The sequence below is a fragment of the Drosophila kikkawai genome, chromosome 2L (assembly GCF_030179895.1).
Source record: "Drosophila kikkawai strain 14028-0561.14 chromosome 2L, DkikHiC1v2, whole genome shotgun sequence".
NCBI lineage: Eukaryota > Metazoa > Arthropoda > Insecta > Diptera > Drosophilidae > Drosophila > Drosophila kikkawai.
Window position 1 is genome coordinate 11,503,460 of NC_091728.1, and position 20,602 is coordinate 11,524,061.

General features: G+C 49.0%; 8 protein-coding genes across 10 annotated transcripts; 3 read left to right on the forward strand and 5 right to left on the reverse strand.

Annotated features, from left to right (window-relative positions):
- Window positions 1–21: 21 nt before the first annotated feature.
- Top3alpha (topoisomerase 3-alpha) lies at window positions 22–4,170 on the reverse strand. Its single transcript, XM_017178340.2, has 4 exons — window positions 3,949–4,170; window positions 3,253–3,886; window positions 2,737–3,198; window positions 22–2,680 (listed from the first exon to the last, which is right to left on the reverse strand). The coding sequence occupies exons 1-4, from the start codon at window positions 4,102–4,104 to the stop codon at window positions 279–281; spliced, it is 3,654 nt and encodes a 1,217-aa protein (XP_017033829.1). The 5' UTR covers window positions 4,105–4,170; the 3' UTR covers window positions 22–278.
- Window positions 4,171–4,626: 456 nt separating this feature from the next.
- Window positions 4,627–9,520, reverse strand: swm (Zinc finger protein swm). Of its 3 annotated transcripts, none has more exons than XM_017178362.3 (6): window positions 9,375–9,520; window positions 8,772–9,059; window positions 8,226–8,700; window positions 5,789–8,155; window positions 5,576–5,704; window positions 4,627–5,514 (listed from the first exon to the last, which is right to left on the reverse strand). In XM_017178362.3, exons 2-6 carry the CDS (start codon window positions 8,828–8,830, stop codon window positions 5,305–5,307), a joined length of 3,240 nt encoding a protein of 1,079 aa, XP_017033851.1. In that variant the 5' UTR covers window positions 8,831–9,059; window positions 9,375–9,520; the 3' UTR covers window positions 4,627–5,304. The 3 variants fall into 3 exon arrangements, with proteins under 3 accessions (XP_017033851.1, XP_017033849.1, XP_017033850.1); XM_017178360.3 differs by having other exon boundaries at window positions 5,789–8,158; window positions 9,375–9,519; XM_017178361.3 differs by having other exon boundaries at window positions 5,789–8,158; window positions 9,266–9,410.
- A 90-nt stretch (window positions 9,521–9,610) lies between these two features.
- Window positions 9,611–11,183, forward strand: Ctu2 (Cytosolic thiouridylase subunit 2). The gene is made up of 2 exons (XM_017178363.2): window positions 9,611–11,000; window positions 11,072–11,183. The coding sequence occupies exons 1-2, from the start codon at window positions 9,791–9,793 to the stop codon at window positions 11,143–11,145; spliced, it is 1,284 nt and encodes a 427-aa protein (XP_017033852.1). The 5' UTR covers window positions 9,611–9,790; the 3' UTR covers window positions 11,146–11,183.
- Window positions 11,181–12,205, reverse strand: LOC108082667 (acyl-coenzyme A diphosphatase NUDT19). The gene is made up of 3 exons (XM_017178164.1): window positions 12,113–12,205; window positions 11,281–12,046; window positions 11,181–11,227 (listed from the first exon to the last, which is right to left on the reverse strand). Exons 1-3 carry the CDS (start codon window positions 12,203–12,205, stop codon window positions 11,181–11,183), a joined length of 906 nt encoding a protein of 301 aa, XP_017033653.1.
- Window positions 12,206–12,501: 296 nt separating this feature from the next.
- On the forward strand, window positions 12,502–13,839 carry LOC108082686 (acyl-coenzyme A diphosphatase NUDT19). The gene is made up of 3 exons (XM_017178190.3): window positions 12,502–12,645; window positions 12,703–12,917; window positions 12,980–13,839. Exons 1-3 carry the CDS (start codon window positions 12,502–12,504, stop codon window positions 13,725–13,727), a joined length of 1,107 nt encoding a protein of 368 aa, XP_017033679.1. The 3' UTR covers window positions 13,728–13,839.
- A 97-nt stretch (window positions 13,840–13,936) lies between these two features.
- LOC108082687 (myosin heavy chain, clone 203) lies at window positions 13,937–15,278 on the reverse strand. Its single transcript, XM_017178192.3, has 2 exons — window positions 14,180–15,278; window positions 13,937–14,117 (listed from the first exon to the last, which is right to left on the reverse strand). Exons 1-2 carry the CDS (start codon window positions 15,055–15,057, stop codon window positions 14,015–14,017), a joined length of 981 nt encoding a protein of 326 aa, XP_017033681.1. The 5' UTR covers window positions 15,058–15,278; the 3' UTR covers window positions 13,937–14,014.
- A 999-nt stretch (window positions 15,279–16,277) lies between these two features.
- On the reverse strand, window positions 16,278–18,171 carry LOC108082704 (uncharacterized). The gene is made up of 2 exons (XM_017178212.3): window positions 16,759–18,171; window positions 16,278–16,699 (listed from the first exon to the last, which is right to left on the reverse strand). The coding sequence occupies exons 1-2, from the start codon at window positions 17,858–17,860 to the stop codon at window positions 16,368–16,370; spliced, it is 1,434 nt and encodes a 477-aa protein (XP_017033701.1). The 5' UTR covers window positions 17,861–18,171; the 3' UTR covers window positions 16,278–16,367.
- Window positions 18,172–18,187: 16 nt separating this feature from the next.
- Window positions 18,188–19,788, forward strand: LOC108082891 (acyl-coenzyme A diphosphatase NUDT19). Its single transcript, XM_017178477.3, has 5 exons — window positions 18,188–18,329; window positions 18,394–18,638; window positions 18,704–18,961; window positions 19,017–19,098; window positions 19,161–19,788. Exons 1-5 carry the CDS (start codon window positions 18,240–18,242, stop codon window positions 19,569–19,571), a joined length of 1,086 nt encoding a protein of 361 aa, XP_017033966.1. The 5' UTR covers window positions 18,188–18,239; the 3' UTR covers window positions 19,572–19,788.
- Window positions 19,789–20,602: the final 814 nt, after the last annotated feature.

Here is a 20,602-nt window from a genome sequence, read left to right on the forward strand (position 1 = left end):
AGATGTTAACTCTTATGTTGGTGTGTACTTCGGGCTTTTACAAATTTTAAATTCTATAAAATTCTATAAAATCAATCAACTTCATTTTAAAAAATATACAAATATGTTTCCAAATATATTTCTGTTTCACCTTAAATACTATATAACGAATAATCGTTATTATGAACCTTATTTACATTTTAGAAAAAAACAAACCTTTGTCAACAAATTTGTTTTCACTATGTGCAATTTCTTATGCAGAAAATTCTAATTTTCCTCCAACTTTATGCGGTTTTTACCTACATATCAAAGTCATTCTTTCGCGGACATTTATTGCGAGTATGCCCTTCCTGGCGACAAAGGCCACAGCGACGCGATTTCCCTGTCTTTTCAGAAGAATCTGCTGGCGGTTTTCGATTGCCCGATCCCCAGGAAGCGCTGCTGCTGCTGCTGGTACCTTGGCTTTGATCCTCATCGCCCCACTTGAAGAAGCCGCATGACTTCTCCCGCGTGGAACAGGCAAAGAAGGGCCTGCCCTGGTTGGGTCCATCCTTGCGCACAATAAGACTGCTGGCTACCTGTCCGCAGTTGCACTTGACCTCCTCCTCTCCATGGTTTTGCGTGGTCTTCGTCTTCGTCTTGGTTTGAGTTATGGTGACAGTGCTGCTTGAGTTGGAGCGCATGACGCCACCTTGGTGGCTTCTCTCCTGGTGACTTGGCAGAGTAACGACACGATTTGTGCCCCAGGAGGTGGCATTGGTGCTGCTGCTCTGCGTGGGTTGTCTCGATGAAGTTGGTGCTTGTTCCTCATCAGCCCATTGGAAGAACTTGCACTCGTTGGACTTGGGGCACTTGTAGAACTGCCTGCCCTGGTTGGGACCATCCTTTCGCACGGTGTGTTGACGAGCCGGCTGATGACATCCTGTGCACAGCACTGCTTCAGGATCGGCAGACCCAGTGGTAGGCCTATCCCATTCGGTGCTGTCTAAGCGAGGACGTTTAGCTACTGGTTTCGGAGGCGGTGTGGATGCTGGAGTAGCGACGGCTGAGCGGGCTCGACTACCCCACACCATAGGCTTCTCATTCACTTCGTCCTGTGCCTTCATCCAGTCCGACAGACTCATGTCCAGACGCTCATCATTTTGAGTGTTGCCATTCACCAAGGCCTCAAACTCGGCATCATCATCTGCGGCAAAGGCAGCGGCTATGTCGTCATCCAGGGTTATGGGATTGGCGACTTGTGGCTGAGTCGTGCTTGTACTGGTGTCCACAGAGTCCACAGCAGCCAGCATGGCCTCCTCAAAGCCATCATTACTGTCAAAGAAGCCATCCAGTTCGGTGGAGGGTGAGTTGGCAGCCGCACAACTAAAGTAGCTGCGAATGGTGACGCCAGTGGAAGAGCTGTTACTGGATTTTGGGCCTTTTTTGGGTTTTGTTTCGGCTTTTGGTGGTTTCTTGGTTTTTCCTGGTGGTTTCTTGGGTCCGCCATCAATGGGCTTATTTGGCTTTCTAGTTGGAGGAGGACCAGAACCTAAGGAGCCCCAACTAGCTGAGTTTCCTCCTCCTCCTCCGCTACCGCCACTTCCTCCTCCTCCTCCGCCTCCGCCACTTCCTCCTCCTCCGCCACCACCTCCTCCCGGTCCTGGTCGCCAGTCTCCCCCACTTCCTGCCTCTCCCACAATACGGCCTGCTCTCTTTACAGAATCCAAATTAATGTTGAACGTGGAGCGGAAGAGATTGTCGCAGGGCAGGCAGGTCTTGTACCAGCCACTTGGAGTGTTGAACACGCCGCGATAGTAGGGCGTGCTCAGGCGGAACTTGAGCAGACGGTGTGTATCGCCGCAGCTCGGACAGCACTCATCCAAAACGGTCACATCCTTGCATTCCATGGGCAGCCAGACAACATTCTTGCAGTCGGGAAAGTTGGTGCAGCCGATGTACCAGCCCTGCTGGTTCTTCTTGGCCTTCAAAGCCAAGGTGCCTTCATTACACTTGGGGCATTTGAAGAGCATTTGCATATGATCGCTTTCCGATTCTTGGTTCGGGGGATTCGCCGCGGGAGTTTCGTTAATACGAGCCGCTATCTTCGTGTCCATGGCGGTGACCTTGTCGGTAATCTGCTGGTAGGACTGCTTATACTTGGCTATATTCTCCATCAGAACCACCTTGGGATCCTTTTGACCCTGACAAATGAGTTTTAGGTCCGATTCGAACTCTGCGCGCAACTGGGGCTTAGCCAGAGCCAGTTCCATGGCATCATAGCCCTCGTAGAGTCCCATCCCAATAACACCCGGCACCAAAGCCCCCTTGTCCAACACTCCGATGTAGCCACGTTCCTTGATCGTATTGATATGCTCCGCGTGCGTGGCATCCGTTCCGATTCCGTGCTTCTCCATCAGAGCTATCAGATCCGCCTCCGTCAGCAAAGGGGGGGCAGTGGTAGCACCCTCGTGCAGCGACACCTCTGTCGGCTCGAAGCGCTGCCCCTGCTCGTAGTGATGGATCTGCTTGGCGTTCCACTTTTCGTACACATAAACGTCAAGGTAGTTGCGCTCGTGAATGACCAGGCCGTTGGCCGTAAACTTCTCGCCGGCAATGTCGATGTGTACCAGGGTTTCAGAACCGATGGCATCCTTGCTGACACAAGCTAGGAAATGCCGGACCACCAGTTCATAGACCCGAGCATCGTTCCCCTGCAAATCTTACGAGAAATGGAATGTAAGTCAAGATTAAAGCGGTACCCGGGGATCTACTTACTGTCTGCCGGCTTGGTGGGATGTATGGGGGGATGCGCCTGATCCGACTTGCTGCCGTTGCGTGGATTCGGACCCCAGTCGACCACCCGCTGGGCAAAGGCTCCCCATTCGGGGTGACCCGTATGCATCTGGACCAGGGGCGCCAGCTCGAACTCCTTGGAGAACTGGTTCGTCTCCGTGCGGGGATAGCTGATGAAACCCTTGCTGTACAACTTCTCAGCAATGGTCATCGTCTCTTTGGCCGACAGCTTCAGCTTGCGAGAGCCGAGCTTTTCCATTTCCACCGTATCCATTGGCGTGGGGCGCCATTTGTGTTTCGGCTTGACCGTAACGCTCTCCACAAGAGCACGCGGAGCGGGCTCTGAGAGGCACAGCAGCAGGTAGTTCTCGCAAGATTCCTTGTCGAATAGACGGTTCCTAGCCCAATTGAACTCCACCGTCAGGTCATCAATCGTGTGGAGAACTTGTAAAAGAAGTCAATGACTACTTGGGATCTTTGTGGTCGGTATCTTATTACCTCTGATCTTCCAAAAGGGCTCAGAGACAAAGGCCTCCACTTCCTTGTAACGCTCGGCGACGAACCCCAGAGTGGGGATCTGACAGCTTCCGTAGGATATGAGCTTATCTGCTATCTTCTCGGGGAACAACCGTTGCAGGCGCATTGTCTGGAAGCGGGTAATGGCTGCCCCAGTGCGTAGGTCCAGCTCGCTGCGCACATCCACTGCATCGCTCTGCCGCTTGTCCGGCTGGCCCAGCTGCTGGAGAGCCCGGCGCACTGCCGCCGTTGTGATCTCCGAGAAGCTGGCCCGATAAACCGTCAGATTCGGTTTAATGGCACGACAGACGTCGATAATCTCGTAGCCAATGTTCTCGCCCTCTCGATCACAATCCGTCCAGATGATCAGGCCCTGGCAGCCGCGCACCTCGCGCTCCAATGTCCGCTTGATGGGCTGATAGTCCGAACCGACACTCTTCTTCACGGGCGCATCGAAAAGCACGCGGGGATCAACGATGCGCCAATTGCGGTAGGACACCGGGAACTCCAGCTGCATCAGGTGGCCGGAGACGGAGGTCATGACCATCTTGGCATTTTGGCCGCGCACTGGCGCCTCGAAGTCGTACACCTTGTTGTATACCGAGTATCCCTCGCGCTGCGTGGGAAATGGAAGACTAAGCCACTTATTCCACAAATCCTTCCATTCCGCTTGCTTACCCGACGCGCCGCACCCTGGGACAACAGTCCGGCAATCGTCTTGGCCGCATCGTTCTTCTCGGCCACATTGAGGAACTTCATCTCCCTGGTTTGATTAGCGCAGCAACGTCTCTGTGCGGCGTAGACTGGGCGGAAACATCTTAGGAACACTACCATTCAACGAAATTCTAAGTAAAATCATTTAATCGCGCCACCGTCAAAAATAAGGAGGCTAGAGATGAGTCAACCACTTAACAATAGGTACTATCGATACATCATGTTTTAATTATGCCATATTTTCAGAATCGATGTTATCGATAAAGTTATATATCGTGGAAAAGGTTCAAATATTTTATATGGTTTATAATTATGATTAGTGCTGTGCTCTTTCATTATTTTTGCATTCCGAACTCCATTGTCTGTCCTTGTAAACTAATCAATGAAATTGTATTTAAAAATTTGTCGTATAAAATATTAGAAACAACAAAAAGTTATTATATCAATACAAATATCGATCTATAAAATGTGTAAAACACTAAAATTAGAAATTAATGATGAATATTTATTACGTTTTTAAAAGTTTTAATGGTTTTTAAAGGTTTTTTCCTTTGCAACAATGAATTAATTCGAGAAGTCGCAGGACATTAAAAATATGTAAGAAATGTTTGATATTCCCACCCTTGACCCACAGTAAAAAGCTTTTATTGACTTCCTGAAATACGAAACTATTTACTTTATTTATTATATATCTCTCTATATAACTTTGCGGTTTGTTTTATCTTTCACGTTGCTATATTTTTTTTCTTTTTCTTTTGACTTATTTTCATTGCGCTTGTTTTTGGGGTTCTTTTTCTTTTGCAATTTTTTTGTGTTCTTTTAGTATTTTATCGTTTTTTAACTCAACATAAAATCTTAACAATTATATATATGCATCTATATATGTATATATATATATTTGTATATAAGAAAAGGATAGAGTGAAAAATGTGTAAATACAAAGAGTAGTTCACGCGGTGTTTGACCAATGATTTGCCAGCGCTGCTTCGCACAGAGCTGTGGAGTTGTTGGTTCGCATTTCGCAGTTGAATTGTTGTTTTAGGATTAGTGTTTCTACTTCGGACTTAGGCTTAGCTAAAAACTCATTCGTATTTTTGTAGGCGATTCATAATTTATGTTCATTTAAAATATTAGTAATATTTAGAGCGTTTTTAATCATGCGCTGGAGGTGCGGCGAGTGCATCGCTAGGCTTCTGTTTCTACGCACCACCGCAGCACGCTCCACCACATTTAGATATAGAATAACAACAAACACATGTTAAGGACTTCCTAACAATTGTGAGCCACTTGGCTGCTGCCTTAGCAGCGCAGGGCGGTGCATCAACGGCGCCAAGAGCGATCCTCGGACTCCTCATCCTCCTCTTCATCCTCCAGACGCAGCTCCGGAAGCGTGTCGCTGCCCAACAGGCTCTCGCTCTCGCTGACGGACTGAATCAACTGTTTGGGATTCTCTGGCGCCGAAGACTTCTCAACAGGCGGGGCTGCCATTGGAGCAGGTGTCGTTGGTGTTACCACAGGCGCCCAGGAAATCTGTAATCATGAGATTTATCTAGAAAAAGTCCTTTCTCCCTTCCTTTTTTTCTTCTCTCACCTGCAGGAGCTTGTCTTTGTACATTTTGCCACGGAGCACGGCCTGCTCAGCATTGAGGCGGGTCGCATAGGAGAGTATTAACTGTGGAATCTCACGGTCTACATCATGCTTGGAAATCTCACCGAAATTCTGTAAAACAAAAGCAGAGAAAAGTGTATTGAAAAACTGCACCAGTTCGCATATTTCCAGGTTTTATATAGAGACCGCACTTACCTTGAAGTGCCCCAGGACAAAGTCCGCCTCTTCGGCCGCAAATCCAGTGACCACGATGGCTTTTGGTCTTCGATCGACTCGCGTCGGTCCTTCCGGCAAGTTGGGCCGCTTGCGTCCTGCACCGGCACCGCCTGCTACTCCCGAAGAGGCTCCAAAATGCGGCGACTTGCTATTGTTGTGCGCGGCTAGGGGTCCACCCACGATTCCACCCAGATTTCTCTGCAGCTCCTCCAATCGCTTCTGTATGGCCGTTGTGTCGTTACCCTCCTGCTGCTGGGCAATCAATTCCAGCTCCATGTCCAGCAACTCCTTCTTCTGTTGCTCCTTGGTCTTCTTAACGGGCGGTTGCTGCTGCTGCTGTTGTTGCTGAATTTGCGCCTGCAGCTGATCCTGATCGGCATGGACATCCTTGCTCAGCTTGTCAATGTTCTCTTGCAGATCTTTGATTGTCCGCAGAGTCAGTGGTCGCTGAGCATCATTGGGGTCCATCCGTTCAACCAGCTCCAGAGCAGTCTTCACCTGCTTGACATAGCTCTGTAGCAGCTCCTGTTTCCTTTTGCGCAGCCCGTTTGCCAGCTGATGCACCGCCTTCTGTTGTTCCTCCTTCTTCTTGCGTATGCTAGCGGCATTAGCAGCCGGATTCAAGGTACGGCCCGCAGCTGCTCCACCTGGAGTTCCAGCAACTGCTCCCGTTCCACCCGTTGCTCCTGTCGTTGTGTTAAGCTTCAGACGCATAGATGCAGGAGCCGCCGTGCTGGCCTGCTGTTCTGTCGCTGGCGTGGCATTGTTGTTAGCCGCACCAGCCTCGGTCAAAGGATTAGCATTGGTGATCTTTGCACCGTCGGCATTCGGCGTGGGCACGGCGGGCACGTTGTGCAAATGATACTGGCTCGCATTCTTTCGGCCGCCACCTCCTCCGCCGCTACCCATCGGATTCAGCTGTCCCACATCCACACCGCTGCTGTCGTTGTGCCAGAAAACCTTGATAAATCTGTTGTTGAGCACCGCCTCGGTGCTCCTGTATGCCACATTGGCCTCCGCGTGCGTGGAGAAGGTGACTATGGCTGCCTCGGGATCGCCTTCGTACGAGACTTGGATGTTGACGATCTTGCCGAACTTGGCGAAGTGATTGTTCAAATGGGCGATGGTGTTCAGTCCGCGCGGCACCTTCCTCAACTCCAGCGAGCTGTTGTGCTGTTGCATATTGGGATTGATCCGTGGACCGAGTCGGCTGTTGATCGGCACTTTGCGCTTCGTTGGTACATCTGCAATGGCCACGGAATCCTCTAGCTCGAATCGACGCTTTCCTATCTCTGCCACGCCACCCGAGGCGGGGGCACCATCAACCACAGGTATAGGTATCAATTGGCGCTGGAGTGGTGTTGTCACCGCCGTAGGATTGAAGGGGAATGGCATCATTGCGGGTGGTGGAGGTGGTCCGCCCGGATTACGCGCATAGTCGGCGGGATTAGGCACGCCCATTGGATTTGGACCTGCTCCGCCGCTCATTAGTGTGTTGGGTCGCACATTACCGGTGAATGGATTAATGGTGGTTTGTCCGGGACCCGGTGCTGGTGGCGCCACTGCTCCCTGGGCTCCAGGTCCTGGCGGCGGTCCTCCTCCTCGCGCCCAAATCTCGGGCGCATCTGGATTGTACTCTCGCATGGACATCATAAGGGCCGAATTGTTGATGCCTTCGAAAACCACTGGGTTGATACCGTGATCCCAGGGGCACGTCTCTCCCCTTACGCAGTAGCCCTTCTCGTCAAAATCACGACAACGCTGCCGGGGATGGAGAACAGCTGGATGCTCTACGGGTGGGGGCGGTGCCACTGGAACGGGTACTTGTTGATTTCCTTGTCCAGCAGCCTGTCCTCGATCCGGTGAGCTCTGCTGATTCCGTCGTGAGTTTCGCTCGGGTGACATGGATCGGCTGTGCGACCGCCGGCTCTTGTTGTTCCCAAAGCGTGGCCGTTCGTCCGCATTATTGCCTCCACCGATGCGGCGGCGGTCAAAGTTGCGCCGCCCGTGACCGTGGCGGTTATCAGTCTGAGAGCCTGGCGGGGATTTATTGCGGAACTGGCGCTGGGTTTTCTCGCGCTCGTTCACACGCCGGTCGCGGGACCTGGAGCGGCGAAAGGCACGCTCATTGGACCGCGAGCGTGAACGGGACCGAGATCGCAGGGAAGCACGTCGCCGGCGACTGTCGCGTGGTTGGTTCTCCTTGTCGGCATAGCCAGTCACCAGGCCTGTTGCCACGCCTCCACCTCCACTCCCACTGCTTCTGGCGGCATGTGGACTAGCGCTACGTACATGATGTTGGTGTTGGTAGGAGGCGGACTGTAGATTGTGGGACTCTTTGGTTTTCTGCTGCAAGAAATGATAGCAAGAAGATATTAATAATGCTATTAATGCATTTCGGATAAATAATACTCACATCGAAGGCTGTCTTGGCATCTGTAGATGAGTTCGGGGCAAAGCCACCTTCCTGGCTAACGAAGGCAAGCGCCTCAGCTTCCCTGGCATCGTGGCTCACTTGCTCCAACGCCGCCGGATTGCTCTGCGGGGTTATCACATTGTCTTTAGGTGCCGGAGGCGGTGGAGAATCGGCGGCCAGCACGGCCTCGATGTCATCGTGTGCCCCGTCAATGGCCAAGGCCAGTTCATGGTCGAGATCCAGCTCAGCGGCAGCGGCGGCGGCGCTATTGGCCGTTGATGGCAGTGGGGCGGGCAGCGTCAGGTACTCCTCGCTGGCGATGGCATCGAACAACCGTTCAACAAAGCGTGTCGTTTCCTCGGACAGAAAGACATCGAGCTGCTCGATCATGATCCGCTTGAGATCCTTATCCGATTTGTCTTTCTTGAGGAGTGCGATAACGTAGCGCGCCAAGGCCGAGGAGTCCGCATCGCAACTGTGCCGGAAAAGGGGAAGGGATCGGTCAATAGAATCAAAAAATCAGAAGATGACGGGTCTGCTACTTACAGTGGCTCCAAGACCACGCTCAGCCAGTCCTTGAGCTTGTCGGAGTTCTCCAGTATCATGCTGAGGCGGGTTAGATGCTACTGCTTGCTGCTGCTGCTATTGTTGGTGGCTGCTGCTTGCGTTGGTCTTGGCTCTGCTCTGGGTAGGGGGTTAATAGTTCTCGGGGTGAGGGCCGCACACATGCACACACGCCCGAAAAATGTATTTATAAGATGACCTCTGTCGCTCTGCTTCGATGATGACGATTCCGCTCTGCTCTAGGGCTCAAACGACTTCTGCTGCAATCCGCTGTAAGTAGATGACAGCGATTAGCTTGCTTTTCGCCGACTTTTCGGGTTCTTTTGCCCCTTTTTAATCAAATGACAGCTGCTTCTTCTTGTTCGCTCGGCTATCGTCAATAAGAAAGTTTCTCGATTTTGCTACCCGATACTTTTTGCTTGCGTACGAGAAGCACGAACCACACACACACAGACGTACGCGAAACACACACTCACACAGGCACAGGCATTCACAGATGTCCCACCAGAAGCACCCAGTTTTTTGCGCCCAAATTTGAGAGACTTATTGATCAAATTTTGTCACACCATCACTTTTGGCACATACCTCTTGGCTTAAATTTAACTTATCAATAATTTTTGTACAAGTAATTGTAGTTTTAACAGCTATTTTTGTATTTTTCACTGCTTTTCCTGTTGCAAGGTTGCTTTTTGACGAGTCTGGGCTGCGTAGTCGATAAACGGTATCGATAGTTGGTGGCCGATACCCACTACCCACTATTGTTTACAAAAATAGCTAAAGTTTCTGTGGTCAAAAAAGGTCTACTATATTTTACTAATATTCCGAATGTGTAATATAAAAGGATATTTGTGTAAAATGAACGACTTGTATTATCAATTTCCCTTGCTCCATTAATTTTTGATCGTTGTGATTAAAGATATTTGAGCATCACTAGCCACTTTGAACTGTGATCCCATCCCTGGCCATTTCGTTTTGATGTGAAATTCGTGTAAATAGTTGCCATGTGCAGTATCGGCGAAGATGATTTCGGCGACGAGGGTGGCGCCCATGCCATGGTGGCGGAATCCCTGCCCGCTGGCATAGTTCTGAGCACAGGGGACTGCACCAAATGTGGCACATCATCCTCCGAACTGTACAAACTGAACTTCCGGACGCCGGAGTGCCGTGCTTGTTTCCTCACCTATGTGAGGCACAAGTTCCGGGCAGCGCTGGGCGCAGCCAAAGTTCTGCCCCGGGATGCAGAGGTCCTCCTCGTACTCGATGGCTCTGCTGAGTCCCTTGTGCTTCTGGATATGCTACACTTCGCCCAGACGCAGAACACATTCAAAAGACTCCATTGCAATGCTCGTGTGGTCTACGTGGAGGACCAAGCACTGCAGGAGCGCGATCCTGTGGATGTGGAATCTCTTCAGGCATTGTCTCGGCAATACGAACCCTTCGAATTCCATGTGATAGAACTGGGGGCGCCGCCAAGCTCGCTACGGAATATAAAGGATTACTCTCCCACCTCTGCCGAAGAAATCAACAGGCTTGGCGTTAAGCTGGAAAAACTGCGAAGCCTTACAGCTCGCCAGGATTACCTGCAGCAGGAGCGCAAGAACCTCATTGCTTCGGTGGCCCAGCAGCTCCACTGCAGTCATGTTTTTGAATCCAGTATAAGTGTGGATTTGGCCACCCAATTGCTGACGGCCATCGCCTTGGGACGAGGTGGCAGTGCCGCCTTGGATGTGGCTCTTCTGGACGATCGACTGGCCGGCGGCGATGTCAAACTTCTGCGACCCCTTAAAGACCTCAACGAACAGGAGGTACAGTTCTATGTTCATGCCCAGCGACTTAAGCCACTACTCAAGGGTAGGCTCCGGTATGGCCAGGAGCGAGGAGAGACTGCTAGCCTGCAGAACCTGACGTCGGCGTTCGTAACCAACCTGCAGCAAAACTATGCCTCCACTGTATCCACGGTTTTTCGGACTGGTGACAAAATTACTTCCAATACGCATCCCGAGCAGGCCAGTTGTTTTCACTGCCAGTCTGCGCTGGATTCCCAACTCTCAGACACTCTCCTGGCCATCGAGTATTCGCGTTCGGTGTCCGAGGCGGGCGTGTCTCTCCACAAGAACGGCGAAGATCTCGAAGAACTGGCTAGGAAGCGGCTGGAGTCGCAGAATGACCTGTGCCACGCTTGCCACCGCATACAGATGGAGTTGGACAGCGGTATATAGTTGTTATTAAACATAAAATATATATTTTCCACACTATAACTTTGCCAACTTTGTGTTGACCAGTGGTTGCAGCTGCAGATGACCATCGATGGGCGGAACATTACAAGCGAGCACTACCTTATGGAAATCGTAGATGATATAGCGGTTGTATCGCTTGGCCTTTCGGTGTTGGTCATTCAACGACCCCGACAGAATGATAGTTTGTGTGCAAGCGCCAGGCTCGTTTGGATACAGTTCATCCCCGGGAAGCACTCCAAACATGCACTCATCACAGCGATAGTAGACGGGCTGCACCATTGTGCCGCCCCAGATGCTTCGATGGCGGGAAAAGTCGGCGAGCTCTTGCCAGCGGTGCAAATTCATCAGGCGAGCCGTGTCGTAGAGCAGCATGAAAGGAAGCCAGATGGTGCCGTCTTGGGAGCGGGACCAGGCCTCCTTTGGGCTCATCCAATGGGCTGAAGCTACCTCGTGTGGTTCCAGAAGCAGGCTCACCTCTTTGGCATCATTGTCCAGCGTGGTAACATAGTACACCGTGTCGTATTTTCGATTGGCCGTGGCTGCTGTTCGCCAAACAGACCATTCGTGAAGGGCCCACAGGTTGGGTATTACATTGAGATGCTTGCACAGCTCCAGAAATTGCGAGGCATCATTGTGAACACGACGCTGCCACTCGGTGCGATCGCTGATGGGGTCCAAGAGCAAAGCCCGTGGTGGCAGCCCCTTTGCCGTGCTATCCCAGTTATTAAAGGAATCACGGCTCACACATATCAGGATTCCCACTTCCTCGAAGGCTTCTCTGAGGGCAGTCAACCTTAGGGCGATGTCCTTGGAAAGGTGCTGCCCGCCAGAGAGAAACTCCGGCCTGGGCGATTGCTGATCGTGGGTAAGTATTTTCAACTGCTCAGCGGTTATCCCGAAGGAGCTGAAATATCTCAACCATTCGGGAGACTCATCATCTCGGGGATCAAACACACCTCCAGGGAAGACGCAGTGATTAAGGGTATAGGAAGTGCCCTCCGCGCGTTTGATCAAAAGTAACTTGAAGGATAGTAAACGAGTTGGTCGAGTTTATCTTTGTACCTCGGGTCAAACTGTTTAACTCACACTGTAGTCGTATTCCTTGTTGGAATCGTCTTTGGCAGCCAGTATTAGACTAGCGGAAGGCCTGTAAGCGCTTTTCTGAGAAGGAGCTACCATTGTTTGCAGCCGCACTAATCCCTGATCCAAACTTTAAAGTTTAATCTTTAAACCTTTGCTCTTTAGCACTCCCCCTGTCAGAGGAAGTCGACCTGTGGATACCCTATAATAATAATTATACTTTGAGAGATTAAATAATATAAAATTATAATATTGAAAAATTGAAATCAATAGATAATCATTATATATACATTGTTTTTTTTCACTTATGGTCCCTGCTATATATACACAAATATACTCTATAATCAACAGGTATGCGCTTTAAAGTGTAAACAACAGCTGACTAGCAATCGATAATGCCTCCCAATCGAAATCGTTATCGCTCTCAGTTACCTAAACGAGCAATGTCCAAGCAGGTGTTGCCAAAAATCCGGCTGTCCTCCAGCCTTATTCTGCTGGCCAGAAACCAGGATGTGAAGCCCAAGTCCTTCGACTACAATGTATATACCATTAAATTAAAGCTAAACCTTAACTTATCTTGTTAATTGCATTATTAGGCCCTGCTTCTGACCCGTACCCCAAAGTCTAGCTTCATGCCCGAGTCTTCGGTGTTTCCCGGTGGCGTATGTGATGGCACGGACAGCTCTTCCTCTTGGCTGGAGCACTTCAAGCGAAGCCAAATCAGCTCAGCCAAGCTGCAGGAATTAAGCCAAGTGAAGGGGCCGCGACCGGAGATTTTCAAGGCTAAAGCTGATAACGAGGGCATGGATCCGTAAGATTGTGTAGAGTGACTCCCTGGAAAATCATTCCTGTAACTTCTTGCGTTTGTTATAGCTCCCTGTCCTTGCGCCTGACTGCCATAAGAGAAACCTTTGAGGAACTAGGCATCTTGCTGTGTCGGGACAGTAAATCTCTGACCTCTACCAGCGGCTTCGGACAGTTTCACGAGCAGTTCGATCGAGCCCACTGGCAGCATGTCGTCCATAACGACGCTAGCAAGTTCCTGACGCTCTGCCAGGAGTTGGAAGTGCTGCCCGATGTGTGGTCCCTGCACGATTGGTCTGTCTGGCGCACACCGTCCACATTCAAGAAGCGTTTTGAAACTGCCTTCTTTGTGGCAGCCCTAGAGCAGGAGCCCAGTGTACACATCGAACCGAATGAGGTCAAGGACTGTGCGTGGCGATCCCCCTTGGATTACCTTCAGGCTTGCCTGAGAAAGGAGCTCTGGTTGCCGCCACCTCAATTCTATGAGCTATCTCGTTGCCTAAACTTTCCCTCTTTGGATGATTTACGGCAGTTTGCCGAAAATCGTTCCGAAAAAGGCATCGACCTGATTCATCCTGTAATGTACAAATGCAAAAACGGAGTTGTGCATCTGTTGCCTGGCGACGATGCGTATCCCTCCGATCCGGATGCTAGCAATGACAAAATTGAGACTGGATTGTCAGTTGAAGACTTTCGGTCAAAGGCCAATGGAAAACTTCATCGCTCGGAGCACTGGAACCAGCATCAATCGCAGCTGCTTATAAACTTCGATAGGTCAGATGGGCAGGTGCATCCATTGGACCCCAAAAAGCTTTGAGACGCGGTTCCATCTTCTCTGATGTTATGTTTGTGCATTTATTAGACCTTTTGTAAGATTTATACATTAGAACCGGTAAAGAATAACATGCATGATTGTTGCTGATCAAGAATTTATATAATTTATATATTGTATAAGTTAAACTTTCACTGCGATGCCAACGTTTTACTATATTTACAATATCCTTCAAGGGTATAATTAAAGAAACCTTGTAAAACAAGAATTTAATTTATTTTTAAAGGTAGAAGAGAGAATTTCCTATGGTTTTATTGAGCTCGTGTCTTCCTTTACTGCTGACCTTTGCCGTACCAGAGCTTGTACAACTGCTCGGCCTCCTCCTCTGAAGCGTAGCTGCTATGTTGGTATTCTGGCTTCTGCTCCGGCCGCAATCTAAAAGACGGATACAACGGGATCATCAAAATGAGAGGATTCGGAGCTGGGTTGCTACTTACTTGTGATCGGGGGCGTATTCTGAACGGGTCCAGATCTCGTGGGGCTTGGGCTGGTGTGGCTGGTGCCTGTGCTTGCACTGCTCTAGAGTCTTGTCGATGTTCTTTTGGTTGTTCAGCAGGATGCCAAGCTTTTGATCGATCTGGAAGGTTGCCACTTGCACTCCACGAACCGTGTTCTCAATACTGTTGAGGCTCTTGGACTGGGTGCTATTCAGCGAGGTGAGGCCGCATTCCAGCTGAGTCAACTTGTGGTTGGCCCGGCCAGCCAGACCGTTAAGCTGCTCCAGATGTCCCAACTGACCGTCGATATTGCGCTGATGCTGGTGCAGAACCTTGACCTTACCATCCAAACCAATGAGCTCTTTGATTACGGCCTGCTTCAATATCTGTTCGATCTCGGCCAAATGAGTTGTGATGGATGCGGCCACTTCGTTAAGATTGTGCTCATATTTGTTCTGGTTGACATCAACCTGGCCCAGAGCATGTCGCACTTCTAGCTCCACTTTGGTGAGGTTTTGAATGGCCTGTTCGTTACGGTTTTGGGTTGCCGTGACAATGGCTGTTAGATTTCTTAACCCAGCGGACGTATCCTGGAAGCTGTCGACCACCTTTTCTTCAAGTTTGATGAGTACCTTGTCCAATTCGGCAATGCGCTCGACCTCGTCCCTCAAAACCTTTATCTTTTCCTCGAAACTTTTGCTCTTGTCGTTCACATCGAGCGCTATTCTGACCAGTTTGCCCAGCTCCTCGTTGCTCTTCTTCAGGACTTTAACGGCCTCTGCCTCTGAAGGCTTCTTCGAATCCGTGGACGCATTCTGAGCGAAAGCGGGCCAGAAGAGGCAAAGGTAGATCGTTACAAGAAGCAATTGGATTCTCATGGTGTTTCTCTTTTGAACTTCAACCGCAGTGTGTGTCTTGTGTCGATCCGAACAGTGCCTTAAGTAGCCCAACTAAAGTTTCCGGAACGTGTCTCCGACATGCTTAGGTTCAATCTATAGTCCAGTAGTGGGTGCAGCTGCAAACATAGCTCTAATCTTTATCTATTCCAGCAACTCAACAAGGTTGACCTACAGTTTCCATATTTATCGTGCAGATATAAACAAATGTTTGGTCATTATCTGATGGCTTACTAGAAATCATAAACAAGCCATGTTCCACCTTGTCTTACGACATTTATTTTGGTTCAACGACTTTTTGGCGGTCTTTGAGAAATTTTGTAATTGGCACGTTCTAAAATTCTTCTTTGCTTCTAAATAGGTCTTTTGTGAGAGATACTAGTCTTTTTTGCATGTAATTGGTACTACGATAAAACTGACGTGACCAAATGCGCTATTTCTTAAATTTCATTCAGAAAATAGGTCTACATGAGGATGTATAGCAAGAAAAGATTAAACAGTCTAAAAACTAAAGAGAGATTGCTTTAAATATTTTACTTATACACCGCACGCGTTATTGCTACCTATCGGGTTTAGAAGTATGATATTTTGGTCTCAATCGAAAATTTTAGTAATATTCAGGAGGGTAATAAAAAGATTATTGATCAGCATTACCAGGCGAGTCGATCTAGCCATGCCAGTTCTGTTGTCTTCAGGGAAAATGCAGTTTGATTTGATTAAAGTTTAGGTATATTTAATTGTGCATTTATTTATTTTATTTAATGTGCGCCAGCAAATTGTATAAATATAGTTCTATACTTTTTGGTACCAGGTATCTCACAGTTGAGCTCATTCTCTGTTATATTATAGTTTTCTACATTTCACTGCATGCTTCTTTTGATAACAATAAATTATTTATTCTCTTTGTCATATTAAGATATATTTAGGCTTTTTATTTACATGTTCATAATAAAATCTATTAGATTAGTTATACATTTTGGCAATGCAGCTTTAAATAATATTGTCTAGAATTTGGTAAAGATTAAAGTTGGAGTAACATTTTATGAAAAACAAAACTATGTTCTTCTAAGTACATATATCCATCCTGGTCAAGTGTGATATGCAAGGACTTAAGAGTAAAAAAAGAAAGAAGTAAACACATTTGACATCTAACGCTTTGCATCGTTTTAAAAATAACCAATTCATTTTTTTAAATATAATTTATTTATCAAAATGTAAAATTATAATTATAATATCATTTTCGAGGAAGAGTTTTTACGATTTTTGTTTCAGAATAGTTTTGTTCAAAAAAATTAATATCCTTGGGGCAATGTACCGTCTTCGTACCAGATCCTGTAGGAATCTCCAGGCTGGACAGGCTGCGGCTTGAAGATAGGCTGCTTCGGAGATGGTTCCGGATGGGAGTGCGATTTGTAGCCATGCTCTTGCTTGGGACACGGCTTGGGCTTGGGCGTGGAGGCGGGAGCTGGCTTCCATGGAGCTGGAGCGGGATGATATTGTGGGGCTGTTTCCCAGGGCAATGAATCCCACCAGGAGCTAGAGCTGTGACCGGACTGGGAGTGCGATTTCTTTGGCTCGGGGGACTGGGCATAGGCCGATACTCTCTTGGTCTGTGGATACTCTCCTAGAAATGGTTGGGGTAATTAATATTTAGACTTCATGGGAGATTGTGAGATCAATTACCATGATTGACGTTCCAAACTTGCACCAAGTCAACACGTTTGGGCTTAGGCTCAGGCTCAGGATGATGGTGGGGCTGAGGCTGGTGGTGGGGCTGATGCTCGGGCTGATGGTGGGGCTGAGGCTGATGGTGGGGCTGAGGCTGATGCTCGGGCTGATGGTGGGGTTGAGGCTGAGGATAAGGCTGATGGTGAGGCTGAGGATGAGGCTTAGGACGAGGCTGAGGATGAGGCTGAGGATGAGGCTGATGATGCGGCTCAGGGTGCTGCTGAGGATAGTGCGGCGCTGAAGCCTCAACTTGGTAGCTGGATTTATAGGACTGAGAGTGATGGCTGCATTCCTCCAGATCGAGTTCAATGCGCTTCTGGGAAATGATCAGTTCGCGCAGGGCTCCTTCCACCTTCCACGAGTCAAGCGGCTGCAGATGCTTCACCGCGTGGGTCAATCCCGCCAGGCGAACCTCCTGGGTGCGATTCAGGTCCTTCAGCTGACGTTCTAGCACATCCAGCTTGTGGATGGAATCGACGCCTATCTCCTTAATGCCTGCCAAACTCTTAAGTTCCACCTCCACGTTGATCTGCGATGTCTCCAGGCTGTCAACGGAGCACTTCAGGCCGTTTAGTTGCGGCAGGACCGTACGAGTGATCAGCCTGGCCAGGCCATCGATATTCTTGTCAATGCTGCGGGCACTGTGGAGCACGTGCGTCTGGTAGGCGTCCATCTTGGACTCTAGGACACGGAGTAGCTGTGCCGTGACCTCTTGCGCACGGGCCAGCTCCAGGAGTTCCGATTCCGAGCGCTTGGCATACTCTTCACCTTGCTTCGAAATGTTGAACAGCGTAGCCACCATCAGATCGGTCTTTTCCACCAGCACAACTTCGAGACGGGCCAGCAGTTCCTGTACAAGGGTTACAATGTTGAGAGCCTCCTTTTGTGCCACCAAGTTGGCCCGGGTCTCCTCGTAGATGGCGGCAATCCTGGCCAGGAGCTCATTGGCCCTTCCAATGCCATTGGTGTTGTCCTTGAGTAGCTCCACCAGATCATCCTCTGCCCGGACACTGCACAGGCACAAGCCCAGGAACAAGAAAGTGACTATAATTCTCATTTCTTCTACTACAAGTTGCTGTCGGTTACAAACTCTAATCGTAAGTGTCTTTTCTTGGGCAAGGGTGAGCGCTTAAATATGTTTCCAACCGAACACGTGTGCCCCTCAGCAGCTAATCTATATTCAAGTTTTTGTTCGTTTACTCATGAGACTCTGCTTATGTGCTTTTATCGGGCACTAGGCAAAGTTTGAATTCTGCACGAATTTCAAATATTCAGTGTTGATAACCGGCCAAATAGTTCGTTTCCTGAGCGCAGGAGCCGTTACCGTTATCGATATCGATTGGCGGCTGCGGATCAGCTGTTGGCGCGAGCAAAACAAAACCCAATTCAAAGTAGAATTAATTACATTTAGTTTAAGCCAATTTTAAGGTGCAGCCATGAGTCAAGCCACTGCTACTGCCAAATGGCGCACCTCGGCCAGCGTAATTCTGGTGGCCAGCGATGCCGGAACGAGCGACGATTACAAGGCAACTACGGAGATCTCTTTAGAAATGTTTATTCTTCCGTCACTTACTCCGCCCGATCTTGCAGTTGCTAATGCTCAAGCGCAGCGATGCCACGGCTATGGTGGTCAACCAGACCGTCTTCCCCGGCGGCCTTTTGGACTCGGAGGCCGATGAAAGTGTGGCCTGGCTGCAGTACTTTGAGGAGTTCGGTGTCCCGCAGGAGGAGCTGCGTCCCCTGGTGCTGATCCGGGACGATCGTCCTGCCATTTTGGCACCCCAGGGTACTGGATGCTATGATCGTTTTTTCAAGAGCTCCCGCATTTGGTCGCGGTGGGTCGGTCCAAAGGTTAAGGTTGAGATTAGAGTAAGCTGATCTTTGCCCTCTGTGGTTTCAGGGAGATAATACTGCGCCTCACAGCCGTGCGCGAGACCTTTGAGGAAGTTGGAGTGCTGCTGGCCCGCAGTCAAAAGCAACTGGACTTTGGCGCAGTGGCCTGTGTTCAGGATGTGCCCGATCTGGAGGCGTGGCAGCGGAGGGTGCACGACAAGCCCAGTGAGTTCTTGACCCTATGCCGTCATCTGAAGGTGGTTCCAGATCTGTGGGCCCTGCATGAGTGGTCGGCCTGGGCAAGTCCGGGATTTCTGCGCAAGGGGTTAGTAAATGGTATATGTTTAGTCAGCTTTATGTTTAGTGATTATCTTCCGTAGGTATGAAACGGTTTTCTTTATGGCCTTTGTGGACAAGCAGCCTAAACTGCTGGAGGAGCCCGGCGAGGTCAAGGAGACGATGGTAAGATAGTTATCCTGGCTGGCAAAAAGCCTTATAAATCAATTAACTTAATATTAAACTAGTGGCTGGCTCCGCTGGACTTGCTGCGACTCAACCAAATGGGTGAGGTTTGGTTTCTCCCACCTCAAGTCTACGAATTGTTGCGTCTAATAGGTATCAAGAAGTACCTGCGCTTATTGGATTTCGCCGTCAAACGAGGTAGATTAGGAACGACCATGTTTCTGCCGGTGGTTTACAATTGCGAAGGAACTATGGTCTATGTCCTGCCAGGCGATGACTACTATGTGCCAGAGCCGCATTTGGTCAGTGAGGTTATCTCTTTTCCGGGCTCAGCGGATGAGTTTATAGCCCGTTCAAAGCACTTGCATCGCTATGCCTATGGTCTTTCCATTAAAAATTTGGAACTCAACATTCCCCCGCCCAATGGACACTTGAGACCGCTAAAATTCCAGATGGAACGCCAAAAGCTGTAATCACATTCCGCCGTTGCCTGGACTTCGATGACGATGGGGGTCACCCCAGCTGCTTAGCTCTGATAAGATGCTTACTGTGACCCCACAAATTGTTGTTTTCTTAAATTGTTCTAAGCGGCTTTAGCCGGTCATCAAATCTAGACGCCGAGCTCTGGACAGAGAAGCATTAATTATAATTTTATAGGCAAAATTTTAATTAAAAAAATGTACAGTTTAACCTAAAGTATTGCCGTAAGTTTGGCTTACGATGAAGGTGCCCCCGCTTGTCCTGGAGGGCACATCAAAAGCGCAATTCTTTGCATATTCATGTGTCCTCCCTCCTTGAAACCGCAATTCGGAATAGAAACGGGAATGGGATCAAAGTGGACGGAGGTGAAGAGCGACCACGAGCCCAGACAGTATATAATTTCATCCCATTAGAAGTGCATTTAAATCACTTTGTGTGCAGATCTCCCCACCATTCCCCGCCTCCTGGGATGCTTTACGCCACCTGCCGTGTGACTTTGTGCGCTTTACAGCCTTGTCTCCTGAAACTCCACCCCCCCGTTGTGCCGTTTAAAAATCAAAATCTCAACGAGCTTCGTGCGCTTCCCCACTTTTGTTTGCTCCGTGCCCGCTCGACTGTTTATTATGCATTGTAAAGGACCCGGATCCCAGGACAACCCCTCAGAGACGAGGGCCAAAACTTCGAGAGACGGGGTGGAAACTCCACTGGCTGGCAGGGGACTGTGGTACGTAACAATTACTTCGTTTAATTTAACCTTTTGTGGCTGAGTTTCCTGCCTTTATTGTTCTGTTCTCGGCTGCTCATTTAATATCGATTAATTATGCTATTATGTGGCCCAGCGGAAGTAACCATTATGGAGTGCAATTAATAGAGTACTCTCTAGGTATCATCTAGGTATAAAATGTATTTGTAAAGAGCGTAAAAGTAGGCTATGCTTTATTTAAGGACAACATTTTATGTTAATTTGTGCTCTGTAGTTTTTATTTATATTTAATAACTTAAACTCTTGTATAATAATATTTTT